At 39.8% G+C, this 18939-nt stretch overlaps 1 protein-coding gene across 1 annotated transcript in view; it reads right to left on the reverse strand.

The window, feature by feature from the left end:
• Positions 1-1053: 1053 nt before the first annotated feature.
• Positions 1054-18939, reverse strand: part of LOC148646059 (tau-tubulin kinase 1-like) — a 54244-nt gene continuing 36358 nt past the window's right edge. The window contains exons 14-15 of the mRNA XM_088609683.1: positions 3421-4988; positions 1054-2237 (exon numbers count right to left, since the gene is read on the reverse strand). Coding sequence (XP_088465809.1) covers positions 1790-2237; positions 3421-4988 — 2016 coding nt within the window. The 3' untranslated portion in view covers positions 1054-1789. The remainder of the gene's footprint in view (positions 2238-3420; positions 4989-18939) is intronic.

Genomic DNA, 18939 nt, shown 5'->3' on the forward strand with positions numbered 1-18939 from the left:
GCAGGAGTTAACAAGCAAAATGCTGTGAAAGTGCACATATGTGTTGAACAATATCAGCTCCTGTGAGACATATTGACTACAAGCACGTCAGAAGATGAGAAGACATCCACAACTATTTGACAAGGGCTTGCTGGCAGAAGTATTCAGAACGAAAAGAAAGCTGCCTAAAATTTCCTCGATTCAGTCATGGAAGCAATACGTATTAATTAAAAAATGTGGTCCCAAAATGAAATGATTGTATTAACCAATTTAGCACAAACGATCATGTCCTACTTATGAAGAAAGAATATCCTGGAAGCTCTCATAATACTAACAAGGTGTCTTGCATGTCATTAATATCTTTAACATGTCAGATTACTTTCTATGAATTTGGAATGAAAGGACACCTTGTTTTTGTTCAACAAGGACAGACAGGATGATGAGATTTGGATTTACGTTATGAATTAGTGTGTTCCTTTTTATTTCTGCTAATACTTTTTGTTGGGATTTCGTCTAATGATGAATAGAGGAGGCAATGCCAAGGTTGACAGAGTAGATCTTATTTGCATTGCAACTTAAATTGTCATTAGTAGGAATTTAGTTGCTTTAGTTACTGTTGGGGACCCTATATCTAAAGCAACATTATTCAATCATTTAGATAGTATAATCCATGTTTTTGAAATTCCATTTATTGTTCAATGACACCTTCTCTGTGTTTATGGAACACACACGGATGTTGTGGTTCAATGGTTCTTACTCCTGAACTGCTGTGTCTGCTGGCTGTTGCTCCAGCTCACTTCTTAATTGCAGGCCAAGTGACTGCAATTTTCATCTTTAATTGAAGCACATTTTAAATCTGCTTTCAGCACTTAATACGTTTTTGGTTTTTGGGAGGGACATGTTATTGGTATCAATGTTTTGCCAATTCCTGCGCCTCTGAACTCCCCTAATTCAGGGGTGTGTGAGCTGAAACGTTGACCAGCTGGACATAAGAAGAGTGTTTGGTACATGATCATTCTGTTCATCATAAATAGGGAGTTTTTAATCAGAAATATGAAAAAAAAATTCTATTAATATAATTTAGGTATAATAGAACCGGCGCCCCGACTAGCTCTGCTGGTAGAGCATGAGACTCTAACCTCGGGGTAGTGGGTTCGTGTCCCACATTGGGCACCAGCTCCTCCATGTTGGAGGTCGGGCACAAGACTAACAACCTTGTCCCGTAAAAAAACTAATGTTATGGGAACAGCAACAGGATGTTGGGGTTCTTTTGAAATCAAGGACTGAGTGCAGAAAAAAAGTCACAAAAAAAAAAAGGCAAGCAGATCAAACACGTACAACAGGGATTACTGATAATAAAGGGCCCGACTGGAAAGAAAACCAGCAGACACAGGGGCGCCCCCGGGCTTGGACTGAGAACCACTGCCTAGCGGGTGAACTAATGCAAAGACACGAGGTGCCAGTAAGTGTGTCAGGAACTGTGCGCTAATGAGACCGCACAAGTGTCGGAGGGCCACGATGCCAGAGCGATACACAGTTGGTAACAGTTGGGGTCGATTGCAGCCGTGCCCGTTTTTTGCAGTTGAGCTAGTTTTGGTGACACCGGCCCCGCATCGTCAACACTAATCCGTATCATTTGTGCCGTGTCCAGTGAGGAAACCGAGCAGACACCTACGGCCCTGCAGGATGAGACAGAAACCTGAAATGTTTATTTGGCCTGGGGCGGAGACCTTGAGGCGAGCTGGACTTCTGAAGGAGACAAAGAAGCAGGACGTTACCGTCGGGCGGCTGGCGGTTTCAGAGTGAGTTATTATCTGGCGGCAGCCTTGCTCTCGGCGGCCTCCCGCCTCCCCCTGGTGAGCTGCGCCAGGGGCTGGGGCCTGGGCTTCCGGGCGGGCCTGCTGCTGGCAGGGGGCGGCAGCGTGGGGTCCTCGGGCGGGGCTCTGGGCTTGAGCGGGGCCGCCGTGTTCGCCCGGAACGAAATGAGCTGCCGACGCACCTCCGCGGCCTGGGGCGGGCGGCGCTGGCGCGACGGGGAGGGGCTGTCCGTCCGGGAGGCGGAGAAGCCGCGCGGCGAGGCGCTGAGGCTGCGCGGGGGCGGGGCCACAGGGGCCCGGGACGTCCCGCGCACTGGCATTCGGGGGCTGCCGCGGTACAGGGCGGGGCTGGCCGAAGGCTGGGGCTGAGATTGCATCGGTTTTGACCTCAGGTCGTAATGGACATTCATGCCTGCATTCCCTGGTTTTTGCATCTGAAGCCTGGAAAAGTCAGGAAACAAAGGTAAGTCTGTCCTTTTTTGGAAGGCAGTAAAATATTTTAATTACTATAAATGGTTTTTCTTTTGGTCATATTATCTTGGTGCTCTTCTTTTCTATTACTTATTCTGTATCCTGTTTTGTGCTACATTTCATATTGTAACATCAATAACACAATGTGCAACAGTTATTTATATTCGTGCATGTAATTGCTTTATCTTTTTGCAATTACCTTTATGCAAACTACCTGGAAAAACAGCTTCTGCTAAATAAAGACTAATCTGAGATCCCATTAATAAAATACCTGTTGAAACTCTGGACCACTTCCTGTTGTGGTGAATGATACAAAACAGGCCATACAATTTAACATGAATTCATCTAGAAAACACAGCACCTTCAAGACCCTTGAGTTCCAGTAGTTCAGAGTTGCCTGAGCCAGACAACCTATGCATTCACACAGGTTGGAATGTATCAGGACCCAATGGAATTGGCTGGTCTATTCAAATAACTGTACCTTGTAAACATCGCACCACATTCTCCCCCCTGCGCTCTGGCAAGAGGTACCGCACCATTGAACATGAACTACTAGACTTAAGAATAGCGTCTACCCTAAGGCAGCGCACATACTTAACAGCTAACTGTGCATTGCCTCAGAATTAATGACGGTCTATGTTGTGTGGTGTTATCTGTTGTTCTCTGCACGTCCTGAATGTTACTAGTCGTTTTACAGGCGCAAATAAGTATCCCATTTGACATGTACATACTGTATGTAATGCAAACATGTACATGCAAATAAAGTCTTCTATCTGTGGTGTAAATAAGTTTGTTACACACAGAACACATTCCTTTGACAATGACATGACATACAGTAATTGAGGGAGCTATATCAGCTCAGTGTGATCACTGTTAATGTTTATATTTATGATACTGTAGTTTGCATGCTATCCTATTTTGGTGTTGATGTAGGCCAAGGGGACTTGTTACCCATAACCTTGTTTGTAATTGATCCAAATTCCACCCCTTCATGCTGCAGATCTTACAATATAGTTGTTTGGAAGAGGCCAAGTAACATCATGAGAACGCAGTTCATGGAAAATTGTGGTTCTATATATCCCCACTTCCCCACTTACTGAGAAAAAAGGGAGCTAAGCACTTCTAGGTAGATACAGAAAGCTATAATACATACCTATTTACAACTGGAGGTGGAGATTTCGAGACGCTGGGTCCTGTTTGAGATAATGGGCCACTGGACACTGGAGGGGGTGAAACCTTTTTTAAAGGCGTGATGGGACGAGGAATTCTGCTCCTGGGCCGCTGCCTTTCCAGATCCTGGTCCGAGGATTTGGGCTTCAGACCGAAAGCTTTCTTGGTGAAGGAGTCATCAGAGTCATGCGTGTCCTCTTCAGAACCTGTGGCTGACAGAGTCTCTGACGCTCTTCTGCGGTCCTCCTCGGAGGAGGCTGAAGACGATGCCCCTGAAGCCAGTCTCATCAAGCGTCCCTGCCGTTTCTCAATAATCAATCGAGCCAGATATTGCTGCTTTTGCCTCTTGTGGACTCTTTCTTTGGAAGGGAGGGAAGTTGAGTGATCCGAACCAGTGTCTTCTTCAGAAACCAAAACAGGTATTCGGCTTTTATATTGTTCCCTGGGGGGCTTGCTTATCACAGCTTTCTCTGGGGGCTCAGCCTTGTGTTCTACCTGCAAAACGGCCTCTTTTGGTTCTTCCGGTTCACGCTCTTGGTGCACCACCGGAGAGATCTCTGCGATGACCGATTCAGACTCCAGGGAGACGAGAGGAGGAATGTCTTCAGCTTTCGGTTCCGATTCATTTTCGGTGGAGATGTCAAAGCCGTTTTGGACCTTGGGTTCCTCCGTGGGGCTCCGAGTCGAAGCTTCAGACGGGGCAGCGGCCTGTGCAGAGCTCTCTGGCCCTGCTTCCTTTTCCGAGGAGCTCCGCTCTCCATTTTCCTTCGGGGCCTCTTTCTCTGGGAGATCCCCTTCACCCGAGGGTTCCTCTGCTGGACCAAAGAAGACATAGTCATCCTGCCTCACCTGCTGGCCACTGGAAGACATAATGTTTAGGTGCGACTTCTCGGCGATATGGACAAAAGTGCGCTCGACTTTGGTGAACTGAGAGGAAGCAACGGTGGCTGCGATCTGGGGCTTTGGTTCCGACTTCAGCACCGAGGACAGCGTCCCTGGCTCGGAGACATCCAGCTGGCTCCCCAGGGGCTGTGGCCTCTCGCTCTGAGGCGTGACGGCGGCCATCGTGCCCAGGTCGGCATCCGGGGCCAGATCACCCGCTGCAAGGGACTTCCGCATGTCGCCCGGGGAAAACAGAACGAGCGTTTTGGACCCTTCCTCCATGTCCAGGTCTCCTTCCACCGTGGAGGTTTTGCCCTTGGATTCCTTCTGGTCGTCGGCCAGGAGCGTGGAGGGGGCTCCGTCCTGGCTCCGCTCGGTGCTTTTCTGGCTCGGCTCGCTGCTCGACTCGCTCTGCAGCTCGGCCCCAGCCCTCCGCATGTCTGCGTCGTCTTTGTCCTTGACATCCGTGCTAAAGTCGGGGCGGTGTGGCAAGACACCGGTTAACACGATGGTCAGGAAATCGACTCTCTTCTGCCGCTGCTGGGGGAGACCGTGCAGCCTGACAGGCTCCTTCTCAAGGCCCAGGTCCTTTGATCTGTAGTCTTGGTAAGGCAAAGAAGGCACCGGCAAAGGCAGACCGTTCTGCTCAAAAGGTTTGGGCGACAGTACCTGCAGCGAAACCAGACAAGACGTGATTACTGATCCAGTGAAAACATGTGCATTTCAGAAAAATCTGCCTATGCTCCAGCTGTATTTTTCCCCACTGTAGAACCAAAAACCACTGACTGGGTCGATGACATCTGTAATTAAACTGCTTTGGTTTTTGTATTTGAAAAAATACAGAGAAAATATGAGAAACCATAGCAAACTGATGTGCACACCGTAAAAACATACTTAGTATAGTAATATTTGTTTATTACATGTTTTATTATATAGTATAATACATATTAATTATATGTGTTATCTATTTGGTATAATTATTTGGTGTGCCGATTCTGTTGGCAATGCATCAGTGCAGCTCAATAGCAAGCAAAACAGGCCTCCAAAGGAACCGGAAAAATAATTTCCTTCCTACTGTATGTGCACTGGCCTTAATGAAGCCACTTCACAAGCTTGGACAGCCAACACACTTATTCAAGTTGGCCAATGACATACAGTAAGCAAAGTAACAAAAAAAGAATAACACAGAAAACCATCCAAACAGGATATAACAAGTTCCTTAACTAGCTCTTTACATTTATTGTGGATACCAGATATCATAAACGAAATAAATCACAACCAAAAAGACAAGTTTCTTTTTAAAGTCCACCCCCAAATCCTTTAATAATATTTTGGTTGTATACAAGCTTTTCAAGATTGTCTAGATTACATACATGAATAAAAAAGGCACAAAAAAATCCATTGCACAGCGTTTTTTTTTAAATCACTCAGCCCATTTGTGATTTCAAGTTTATCCTTAGATACAGTGGTTTGCCATATATACAGCCTGTAAGCAGATTTCTTGCATGCTAATATACATGTAATGCCGTTAATATTTATATATATATGTACAACTCTAATCTTTATTTAAAAATTAAAATACATGCTTTACTTATAGATATTACAGGCCTACTGTACAGTTATTGCGATACAAAACTGATTACATACAGTACCTCTGAAAGGTTTGTTTTTTTAATATAGAATGAAAAGACACTCACAGATCACTTTGCTGCAATAACACTAAGTGCAACTTTCAGTTAAGAATTAAAATATTTGATCATGCTCCTCAGAACATGAAAACATTAATCTATAGTGCAGAATGTACCAAAGCAGCATTTAAAAAAACAACAATTCAGGGCACAGAAACGCAAAATTTCAACTGCTATTTCAATGCCGGTATATTTTTGGGAGGTAAATGTTAGCCAATTTGTTTATTTTACAAGTTTACTACATGTGTAGCAATGGATTTACATAATCCAAAGATATTTTACGCTCTCAGTCAAAACAATGAACAGCGGGCCTCAAGAAACTGACAGAGCTGAGTATGTCTAAAGATGATAACGCAAATAAAGCAGAGAAAACATTCTACATGAATTCCTGTGATGTTGCTGAATGGTAAAATAGATGAATGGGCGGAACAATAAACATAAAAATCTACACTCTTACCAAACTACAGTACCTTAAGTTTTTCTTGTTCTTCATTACTCTGCCTGACTGTCCACCAATACCCACCACACTTAGATACTGTATGCGTCACAGGCATTATCAGGCTCTATGGCAATTTGGCTGATTTTAAAATTGTCTGTTTAGTAGGAAAATAGGTAAGAAAGAATTACTGAGTTCAAAACGGAATTGTCCCATGAAAATGTAAGTTATTTTTTTAGGGTGCTGGGTGTTTGGAATAATTTATTCTTATTGCAGTTATCATTTTAAAGAACCCAAGAGTCCATGTTATTCTGGACCCAGCAGAAAGTGCATTTTAATAAAAATCTCAGAGGTTGTACTGTCACTTCCCACTGAATTCGAGTCTCTGGCAACAACATTTAATAATCTGTCTTCTTTAGTTGTGTCACTTTAGGCTTTCTCATATTATGTTATGCATACTGTACAAATACGAAACTTGTACAGCTCTACAAGCAAGACGTTCATTCTGATGTTTCTGACCATTCAGGAATGTCTTCAGCCCTTGTGAAATACAGCATTACTGGTTAAATATTGAAAAGTAATTATTTTTCAGTAGCTGATTGAACCGCCTAATGACTTCTGCAAGAAAACCCAATATGTTGTTTTATTAATTCAGACATTAATTTCACTTGTGCTTGTAATTTCTGTCTGGATATATAGATAATAATTTCATTCATGTTAAATCTGTCCACCGAACTGGACATTAAACAACTTTCTTTTTTCAACCTCAGGCTATGCTCGTATATATTAAGGCAGAACTATAAATATCTGACAATAGGCCAGATACTTCATTGAGCCACTGAGAATAGTCCTAGTTAGCATTAGACATTATAAACCGGATTTTATATAGCACCTTTAAAAGCAATCATCTCAAAGTGCTTATCATGATACACATAGAGAATGACAGCTTATTAGAGAGGAGAGTAGCATTGTTTGACAAACCAAAAGGCGAAAATGACATATGATCAATATAAATGATTACATGTGTAATTAATCAAAAAAGTGATAACGCAGGTTTGTTTGAACCCCATTTATAGTCACTGATCCGTGAGTATCTTTTTACCAGTAGGAAAATACAAAAGCGAGAGAAAAAATAAATTTAACGTTCAAGTGCTTCATGAAAGCAGATTGCCATTTCTTGGGGGTCTGATGTATTTTCCAGGATTGGCAGGGTTTCTGCAGAGAGGCCGAAGAGGTTAATGCCAAAACAGCCTCCTTCACCCTACCCAGGGTCCTGTTGGGTCACTGTGTAAAATGAGCCCAATGGCAGGGACCCAGGGAGTTCTAGCTGTCATGAAGCACCTCTTGTCTAAAACAGACGCAGCTCCTGTGAAAAACAGCATGGGCTATTTTTTTTTACAATTACTAAAACACATGCGAATGAATGCAAAGAAGATTACGTCAAACCACTCAAAAAATTCAGCAGCTTTTTCCAAAAGGAACACGTACATTCGTTATACATTATTTGTAATGGCTAAAGTAGTGTAATTTACAGAAAAGAGAGCCTTTTGCAGAGTGAATCCATTCACTGTCCAAGGTTCAATGTGAAGTGATATCTGAATGAACAGTGTCGGTTTAACACATAAATAAGTTAACTGGAATTTTACACTGAAAACTGAAAGCTAGCACTGCCTCACCATAGAGACTCACTGTACACCAACCTTATTCTAAATACCTTCTGTCAAATTTTTAAATAGTTCCTTTGTTGTTCAGAACAACATTAAAATATAGATAAATTCTTAAGAATCCTGGAAAAAGAAACTCTCACTCTAATTATTATGTAATTCTAATGGTCTGGGTAATTAGTTATTAACACCCTCATCTTTCTTATGTTTTTGGAAGACATTTTAGTTATTCTACTTAAATATTCTTGGTTTCTTAATCCACATTGATAACTATGGCCATTGTAAGCTCAGAAATATGTTATGCTTGTGGAAGTCATGATTCCCTTCATTAAGGTACCCTGTTGCTGTTGTCACATTCTGACTGCTGTTTGGTGCTAGCACACAGCACTTAAGTACTCTGTTAGGTGAAGTGTAAGAAAATGTTTGCAGGAGATACAATTCATGTAACTGTGGGCTGTTTAAACATTACAGTGTTTACATTCAATAAAGCAAAGGACAATTTATCAAACCAGCTAACAAACAGAAGTATCTTATTCTCTGTGCATAAAATCCCTTTAGCGGCAGGTTTTCTTTAGGAAAAAGCTCAGTGACTAAAACACAAGAACACAAGCACAGAACACAAGACGATTCAGGACAAAAGGTGCAAAACTCCTTGTACTTCAGTCATCTGAAACTTTAAAGAACCCTGTTTCTTTTTTAGTGATGTTTGCTGTGAACTATGAAGGCTGTACTGTCAAACATTATTAATATCCAACAAAGCTCACAAACATCACTAGCTACAGTTGCCCAAATATTGACCACCAACATCAATATTTCTGTAGAATATTGCACTCCAGTAGGTTATTTCTTTATAGCAGCAGAACCTCTGAACTATACCCGTTACACAGTTTATATATTTAGCTCCTGTACTTTGCCTTTGCTTTGGAAAGAAAATTAAAAGTGCAAAATTAAGAACATGAATTGAAGCCATCATAGAAACTGAACACAATACTCAAAGAATAACAATATCTCTATATAAAAATAAAAAAGAATAAAACTGAAATACATGAGTCACAAGTGCACGGAAATGACCTATTCCACACAATACAATAAGGCAAATAAGGTTCTTGAACTTACTCTACGAGCAGCAAAAAATATAAAAATAATAATATTGTTCCCGACCTTTAAAATTATAGAACCACACTCATACTAAAGTCATTAAGTTTAGCTGTAACTTTTGCCTACTCTTTAGCGACTGTTGCTTTCACCTGTTTGACTTTCCAATTTCAGCCAGAAATGCAGAGAACAGCATATACAGTATGTATATCAAATGGAAGCCTATTACATATAAACATATACATTTCAGTGGCATTAAAAATGAATGCAGCCACCAGACAGTACTATAGTATTGCTTATGGAAAAGTCAAAAACATCTTAATATTTATCTTATGTTAAAATTTACTTTCATTTCAGTTTCTAATATACTTTATGGAGTTTAAGAGTATAATAGAGTTCGTTGCTTGGGTTGATTTTATGCTCATACAAATAGGGACCTTTCTGTCATTCTGTGATTGCTGTCCCTGCTGTTATTTGGCAATCAGACAATTGACACACACTATTGTAAGTGGAATAAGCTAAAAGTTCTTAAAATGACATTCAAAGCTAATTAACATGGACAAGAGATCAAGAAAAATAAATGTATTTTAAAAAAAAAAGATCTAAAGCAAATCTATCCTGGTTTTTGCATTTCTCTGTGCTACATGTAAAAGTGTTACAACATTCAAGTCTGAGAACAAGTACCCGAAAGGACAGACCAAGATGCAGACAGATGGAGACTTGTGTAAGATGTTTTATAAAGCCATGTGAGTCTGTGACTAAAACCATGCCTTACTGTGAATCTGAGAAATGCCAAGCATGAAGACCCTTACAGCACTCAACACAATAACCTATTGCATGAACTCCTGTAGAAAAAATGTATTCCTAAGATAAACAAAGTACTGCTTTTTGCCACAGATATTCTATTTCCATTAGACATGGTCTGTAGGAAAGATGGTCTTTTGTTTTAGACCTTTCAGACATCTTTAAGTATGACAAAGGGCAACAAATATATAATCATCAAAACATTCAAATGACTGTTTTACTTATTGCACTATTGCCCTCGTAAAGTAATCTGTTTAGTTTAACCACATTTGTATTTCTGTTCTTTTTCAACTTGCTTTTGCTGGTACTATTCCCCATTTTTATACATAAAGACCAGCATATAATCTTTTCTCTAGACAGGTTAAAATACAGCTTGGACATAAAATCTGTGGAGCTGGGTTCACAAAGAATTCACCACTATATCAAGTTCAACGCTAGGTCCACAGTAAAGTCTACAATAAAGATGTTTTTGTAAGTCAGCTACAATCATGCGGCAAATATTTGCTACTATAGTTCTGTAACAAAGCTACTCATCTGGGGATTATATAAAAATAAAAGTTTCATTTATGAATTCTTTGCGAACACAGCCTTTGACATCTGCATAGCCTTCTTCATACGTGTATAAATCCTGTAGGAAGACAACATGTGAGTGTTTATCAAAGATTCTTAATCACTAGCGGCTTTTTAAGGAGATAATTACTGTATATTGCACCCTATCACAAACATCTTGTGAACTGCCAATGATGCACATTATAATCTGAACTCTGGGTATGTGCAGATGACAAGCATATCACAGCTTTTTTACCCCTCTGCAGCATGAAAAGTTCAGTTTACAAAGTGTCTAGTGTTAGTAAATGATCTTGTGATGACATGGTCAAATACTCTTAGTGCAGGTTCGATTCACACTCAGTTTCAGTGTGATCACACTTTCCAGTGGTTTATCATTCAAGGACATCGTCATTACATACAGTATCACAGCAGTCACATTGAGATATGCAGTCATATTACACATCTCAGACTAGCTCTCCGAATTCATCAGCAAATATATATTTGTGTAAACTTTGTCGCTTCTTAACTACATTGAACATTTAAGAACATCACGATTTCAGAAGAGAGAGTTTTCACAGCACTGTGACATTTGAACAATGGTAAAGCGGTGTTAAAATTGGCCTTTCATATATCTCTTTAAAGACATGTTCATCTATTGCTGCCTTATTGCAATAAACAATGCCTGTTAGCAGATAAAAACATAAACCTGCATTGTCTAGGTGTCTTAAAACTCTTGGCATTTTTTAACAATTACAGGACCTGAAAGGTATTGAATGGGTTCATACCATTTTACCACTCTGAAATGAGCAGTGTTAAAATCTTCCACATATAGTTCTGCATCTTATTACATGTGTTCAATTGGGCTGTCTCATGCTTTTCGTGCCTGCTAGCATGCCACTCCTGTAGAAATTTCTGTTCTGACAGCCCTCATGAAAGGATACTGAAACAAAGGATGTGGGGACCCAGTTCAGTGCTAAAACACGCCTATTCCTCCACGACGAAATGCCATTGGACATATTATTACACCACATTTAGATTCACAAATCAGGTTTTCAAGTGGTCAGAATAGAAAGCAATCTAAGGACACAAAGAAGCAAAGAGAACACATGTAAAAAGGAATGCAAGACAAAACTAAGAACACACATAGCGCATCCTATTTAATTACTGATCAATGTGGAAAGACAACAGAGTAGGGTAGAGTGTCAAATTCTGGGCCTGTTGGGCTGTGTGACTGCAGGTTTTCATTTTAGATCAGTTTTAAATGACCTCAATCAGCCCATTATTGGCTTAACTGGACTGAGATAACAGCTTCAGGTGCTGGTGCTTTAAAGTTACTTAGAAAACCTGCAGATAAAACTGGCCCTCCAGGACCAGGACTCGACACCTCTGGTATAAGGAACTGCCAGAATCCAAATGTATATTCTTTAAATTGTATAATATAGAGATTTATCACCCATTCTGCGGTCACAAATTAGAGATGAATGCTACTGAACATATTCAGTCTTCAAAACTCAAATGATAAATTAGGCCAACTTGTCAAACCAACAGCATATCACCAAGTAATACAGTAGCCCATATGTTATACTGTATATCCCAGTAGGAACCATATCAAATATCATTCTTCACAATCCTGACACATTGTACACGTACAATCAAAAGGAAACAATTCAAATAATAATAATGATGATTATTATTGTAATTTATAATAATTAAAACTACACAAAAATGGTTCAATTTTCATGTATACAAATATGGTTCCCTTAATTCCACCTAAATACAGAAGCTGAACTTCATTATCTCTGACTTTTGTTTTCTGCATGTCTTTTAAATTACCCATGTTCTGAATCAGTTTCGGTCACATGGATCTGAATGAGTGTATTTAAAAGAGATTCCTGCCAGCACTCCACAAACTCTATCACTCTTGCAAAGTCCCTTGTGTTTATGGTTTTGATGAATTCCTGTGTTGATAAGAAAACTACAGCAGAAGGGATATGAACCAATACTCGCATCACCCGAATGCGCTGGCTGTTGTTTTGGCAGTTAGTGCTTAATTTCTTGTGTGTTTATGCGGTACGTTTCATTGCACTTCCATCACCGGCATTAATGTGCAATCCTTTATTACAATTTTATTAATTTTATTTTCTTGTAATCCAATCTGCAGTACCCTCTGAAATACTGGGACAGCAAAGTCAAAACTGTTATTCTTGCTTCATAGGCGAGCAATTTGTATTTGTCATCATGAGATTATTATGAACGGTAAGTACAATGCAATATGTTTTGTTTTTGGGTAATTCCATGTAGACATTGATCATAAGAGAACTAACACATACTTTGTTTTCACCCTACTGATTTCAAGTGACAGTAAATATTGGAACACAATATCATTAGTGTGAAAGTCAGTATTTTTCCAGCCTTCTATTCCAGCTTCTTTAAACATTTGGTATTTGCTGCCCAAATATGGCTTTTAGGTTGGTGTTTTTGCATAAACTGCATTTTCTCTAAGTTTCTTCCATGTTATGTGATGAACATGGCTTCATGTTCATCACACGTAGCAGTAGTAAGGTCTTTCGGCTTGTTACTGCTGAAACTACCAGATCCAAACTTCAGTTCTCAACACTAATATCTATGACAGCTGAAATCGTAAAACTGCACCTGTGCATTGCAGCCATTTCAAACCGCTCCCACATTGCTACAAACAGTAGTAGCAGTAGTGAGGTAATCTACAGTCTTTGATGGGGGCAGTGAACTGATATTTCATTCTTAAAAGTATGTTCCCACACGTGAGAGTGTCTACATTCAAAGAGCTTAAAGAGGCCCGTCAAGTGAATGACTCTGCAATTAAAGAAGGGAACATGACCCTGGAGAAGACAGGTGTGATGTTTCAAAACCACAGGTTCATGGCTTTAATTATTGTTGTCATGTTTGACTTGAAATGTGGCCTACATCAACTAAAAAACAAATTCAAAACAGATTCAAAACAGACTTCCTGTTTGTATCATAATTACATACATTATGGCTATAGGGATGCAGTAAGTGACCACTGGTTAGGGGCAATGCAAGCCTGCTTTAGAATTTCTGTAACTGTTGCTCTTGTTTCCTTCATTGAATGGCTTTGTTCCAGTTAGCTTCTAATTTGGTCAACTGCAACAATAAGTGCTTTATAAAATAACTGGCAGCGCTGGTTACGAAAAGCGTGTAAAATGATAGAGACCCAGAGGTCGTGGTTATATTTAAAATGTTATTCAAGAGTTTCCCTCTTAATAAATGTGACAAAATAACATTTATTGTATATCAAGCTGAAGTGCACTCCCGGTTACTTAATCCAACAAAAAGGACATTTATTCGAAAATTTTCTAGCACTATTTAAGATCTTCTTGAAACCACTACATTCTTTAGCACTTTATGAAATAAAAGCAGAACTGAATTGTGCAAAACAAAACATATCATTGCGATGCCCTCTGTGAAAAAATAAAACTCATTAAAATGGATTTCTGGCATGTCAGAGCACCTATGGTTTACACACTGCATCTTCTTTGTTGCTTAATCAGTATACGTTAGGCTGCAGTTTAGGCCCTATTGTCAGCACGTACATGTAGAGATCCCATAGTCATCATTAAGAAATGCTTCTTAAACTTTAGAAATGCAAAAGCAGCATCATCTTTTTACACAAGGTTTACTGAACACAAAGTCAGCCTGTGTCCTACTGATTTTCTGCTGGATAACTATATAATAAAACCTCCTTTTTAAAACCACTCAAGCGTTGGAAGACTACAGTGACACACCTTGTTTCCCATACCATCCTGTTATCATTAATTAACTGAGAGGTTATTAAGGGATTCTCAGTGAATATAAGGGTTTGTGATTTTTTTACACTGTACAACACAACACAGTATCAAACAAAATTTTGTGATATGTGACATTCTTAGGTACTGTATTCACAACATGAACAACACACTGATTTTCACTTCTGAATGCTTCACATTATTTGCATGGCTGTGTTGCTTTTTTTGCAGAATGATAGCAGCCTGACAGTGTTGAATCACCACCAACCAAGGTTACTGTTCAACCTGGTGTGATTATTCTTCAGACAGACATCCAAGTAACAGCCTTATCCTTCGCGGAATATTAATTAAAAGCACAAAGAACAAAGGTTTTAGCTTAGAACGCATAGGCAATTGTGGTTACTCTGTAATTATAGGCAACAAAAAGCACTAGACAAAATGTGCAATATGCAGAATGCCCCTGTGGCTCATTTACTGTTCATGAGGTGGACGAGCTGAGTGCATCTGAGTGAGACCTTAAAGCAAGAACTGAATAAAACCATAAACGCTGACTTTGAATGCCACAGAATCTTCCCCCCCCAAAAAATGCAGGTATGTACTTTTCAAATATTTACAACTGAAAATGTCCTGTGTGACTTCAACAGTGGTGGTTTCCTCCTTGCTATTTACACATGCAGAAACCAATACTGAAACGATACCATCTCGACAGCAGCACGCCAGCGTTTGTCAGGGGGTCGAGCTACCCGCCCAATGGTATTGAATTTCACTATTCGTTTCTTGGGCTCATGTACGGCGCTGAAGTTTGGATGTGCAGAGCAGACCAAGTTTATTGCACGAGTAGGGAAAAAAAACTAGATCCTCCTTCTGCTTTTTTTTACAAAAATCTTGGAGAGTTCACAGGGCGGGGGGGGGTGTCAGCTCATGATTTGTTCCTAAATTTGGACAACACTTGCTGAACCTGTAACCTGGATGCACTGAGGAGGGAATGCCTAGGTCTTGAATTCCCAGGCAAGAGTGGCATGTGCCTTCTGCCAGGAATGCGAGCGGGGCTGCTCTCAGCCGAACGACTGCGCTGGAGGAACGTGCCGCCTGGGTGAGGGTACTGCTCCGTTTCCAGAGTTGAGGAGGAGAAGACATAGGAGGCCAATCTTCTCAATTGGTTGGTTCTCAGGAAAGAATGTTGGGAATGCCTTTCCTCCTCCAACTGAAAAAGACCAATAAGAGTGGAGGAAAAAGGTGTCAGGTGTGGGGAAGACTAGCTCCTGATCTGTTTTCTGTGCATGCTGCAGAAAGCTCCGCTGAGAGAGAAGACACACAGAAAAGAGACCCCATCTCTCTCTTTAAAAAAAAAAAGGTCATAGGCTAGGCTGCTTCCTGAAGCATTAAATCAGAAAAATAAACGTGCCAGAAAGAAATGTGTAGGAATGTGTGTGAACCGACACGCAAGAGCAAAACAGAAAACGCATCTCTATATCTAAACCCTAAACTCGTCCGCGACTGTCCGGAAGTTAAATACAATATGAAGCTGCAATCAGAACTATCTCGGAGATCTCACCTCATACATAGATTGTGTTTAAATGTTCCTGGACATGGTACAAGTTCTGAAGGTTTGAATTATCCTTTTTAAATTACGATTGGCTAGTGTATGCACAATAGTTTTAACTGTGAATAAAGACGAAGATGATGAAGTATGTCAGTTTAGATTGGTTCTGTTTTTTTACGGCATTTAAGGTGTTTCTGACACACAAATCTGAAATTAAAACTGCATTCAAGAGCTAGAAAATATTTTAAACGACTAGAACACTAATGGTCCTAAAATGCTAAACAAACTTACAGCCCTGCCCCCACCCCAGACAATTAAAACTATACAGTACGACTCACATTTGACATTAAGAAATAAAATGATTCACGAAATAGAACAGTGATCTGGAAAACGAATAGCAATTCTGGGGTTTCTTTGGTGGTGTAAATGAAATGTTCTCTTTAAATGAATTGTGTGCTCAACAGACTTGATGAACCGAAGGAGAAAACAAAGTCCAAAGGTTTGTGCAGATAAGAGGCTCATAAATGGTAAAGATTTTAACTTATAGGAATCAAAGACTGACAACACAAGGTAATATGCCCTCAATATGCCCTCTGTTTTATTGTGCAATCTATAGCACTGCTTTAAAATGACAACTTTATTTGTGCTATAACTGTGAAAAGGACATAGCTGAAGGCTATCACACAATTAGGTTTTAAAATTGTATGTATACAGTATATGTAAATATATACCCTGTGGAAGAGGTACTTATAAAGGCTATGAAACTAAACTCCTCTCAGTGAATTTCTCCCAGCAGAAAGAATGGTAATTACAACTGTCCCTTCTAAGTTACTCAAAACAGGTTCCAAAGGCAAAGCGTTTGGAGTTAGTCGGTAGCTCTAAAGACATCTGAGTCAACTTAATGTTTTTTAGTTGGCCAAAGATCCTTTGAAGCTTGGCTATTGTTTATAAAAAGTAAGAGGTTCTCACAGGTTGTAGGTCACTATTGACATCTAACTTTTTGGGAGTCCATCCATTGTCCATCTCGATTTTGCAGTCAAGCGTCACTGTTCACTGGAAATTTGCCCTTCCTCTCCTTGATGCCCAGATTCAGACTACATCGAATTTTTCGAGTCACAAAAGACCATAAAAGGTTAAACAACATCAGTAAGAACATCTATTGGGTCCTCTTTTTTTCCCAAGAGTAAAAGGAAAAATAAGAATACAGTTTACAATTCTGTAGTAAATATGGAAAAGGGACTGAAAAAACATACTTCCCAAAATAGCTGCGCAAAGTGTTTTTATGATAGTCCTAATGCTGCATTAGTCCCAATGCTGCATGATATTAACATATCTGCTCCATATCACTCAGTAACTGGTGATGCAAAAGACAATAAAAAAATGCAGTTATTTTTTCTTTTCCACCTGAATATTCTCAAGATGCAAACAAACGTGCCTGTGCAAAAGCTGCATCATAAGATCAATGTTATTTATTCTCAATGAAACAAAATATCATGCGATTAAAAAAAAAGACTTCAGTACTGCGAAGATCGGGTCAGAGAAATTCCTGTATTTAAAAAAAGATTCTCAGAACAATATCACCTCTGATCAGTTTGCTTTGGGGAGTCTCACATGTGCAAGAGATGAGTTTTTGTGTTGCTGCTTTGCAAAAGAATGGCATTGTGCCATTGGTAGGCTGGAGTCTTAGATTTTCATAGCCAGCAATTTCTAACCCGGCAAGATATTCCATCCAAACCCAGTCCATCAGCGATGTGCCAGGAGTTACAACGCCTCACCAGGACAAATGGAAAGGTCTATGTGTCAAGATCTAGGCATGTCTAATGTCTAATGGCTTCTGAGTTCTACTTGTAGTGATGACTGATGGCCACCTGCCACTGTGCACCACGCTGATCCAGACCCAGGACCTCACCTGCTGCCCTTTCTGTGATTTCTCTCAGCCATGACACCATTCCAGCAGGGCAACTCACAGCTTCATGTAGTACTTGAATTGAATCTATGAATTGGCTTCATTACTCTGCTCTCCTCCCCACTGATAGCTGATGTGTGGTGAGCGTTCTGGCGCACTATGGCTGCCGTCACATCATCCAGGTGGGGCTGCACACTGGTGGTGGTGGAAGGGAGTCCCCATTACCTGTAAAGCGCTTTGAGTGGAGTGTCCAGAAAAAGCGCTATATAAGTGTAAGCAATTATTATTATTATTATTATTATTATTATTATTATTATTATTATTACTTGCGGGAAAAGCTTCCTTGCAAGGTGAGAACGTGACAAGTAAGCTTGAGCCCCATTTGTGGAATAAGCCGGCATGATGTGGGACAAGCATTAGAGACATGCTTTCTTTTGATTCTATATATTTAACCTTTTTCCCAAGCGTAAAATATCAGAGACTCAAACATTTTGAATGTTCTTGCCATTTTACATTTCTGATGAAATACCGTGTGATCTACTTTCCATCATTACTTGACTTGTGTCTCTTTTTTTTCTATTTAATGTATCTCTGAATACAATCATCTTCTAATTATTTACGTCAGTCCCATCAGAACCCATCATAACAACAATCAGGTAGTGGCTCGAGCAGTAATGGTACAGTAGGGGTTTACAACAGGATGACAAGCACTCTTAAAAAGGATTCAATCCTTCAGATTCAATCCACTCAAAACAGCTTTATCAATCCCACTCTTTTTCCAAGACTAACATCCGCCTCGATTTTATTGGACGTCCTTGACTTTACCAAGATGTTAAATGACACAAATCCTAAAATGACCTCGGGACTCACAGAACAATTAAAGATTTTTTGATCAGCCTGGCACAAACAAGTGTCAAATTATAAAAGTGATCATTTCGCTGTACATTATAATAATTTGATAATAGGGATAGGTAGGGATATCTGAAAAACTGAATCCTGCTCATGAATACGTTTATTTCCCGACTCCGATTTTTGAAATCCTGTTTTATTTACAAACACATTAAGGCTGGACTTATCAAAAGGTTCTTAGCTAATTTTTCTATAGCTAATTGTTCTATAGCTAATTTTTGCTATAACAATAAATAAGTGTAAA

This window comes from Lepisosteus platostomus, chromosome 17 (genome assembly GCF_059453375.1).
Source record: "Lepisosteus platostomus isolate fLepPlt1 chromosome 17, fLepPlt1.hap1, whole genome shotgun sequence".
NCBI classification, from domain to species: domain Eukaryota; kingdom Metazoa; phylum Chordata; class Actinopteri; order Semionotiformes; family Lepisosteidae; genus Lepisosteus; species Lepisosteus platostomus.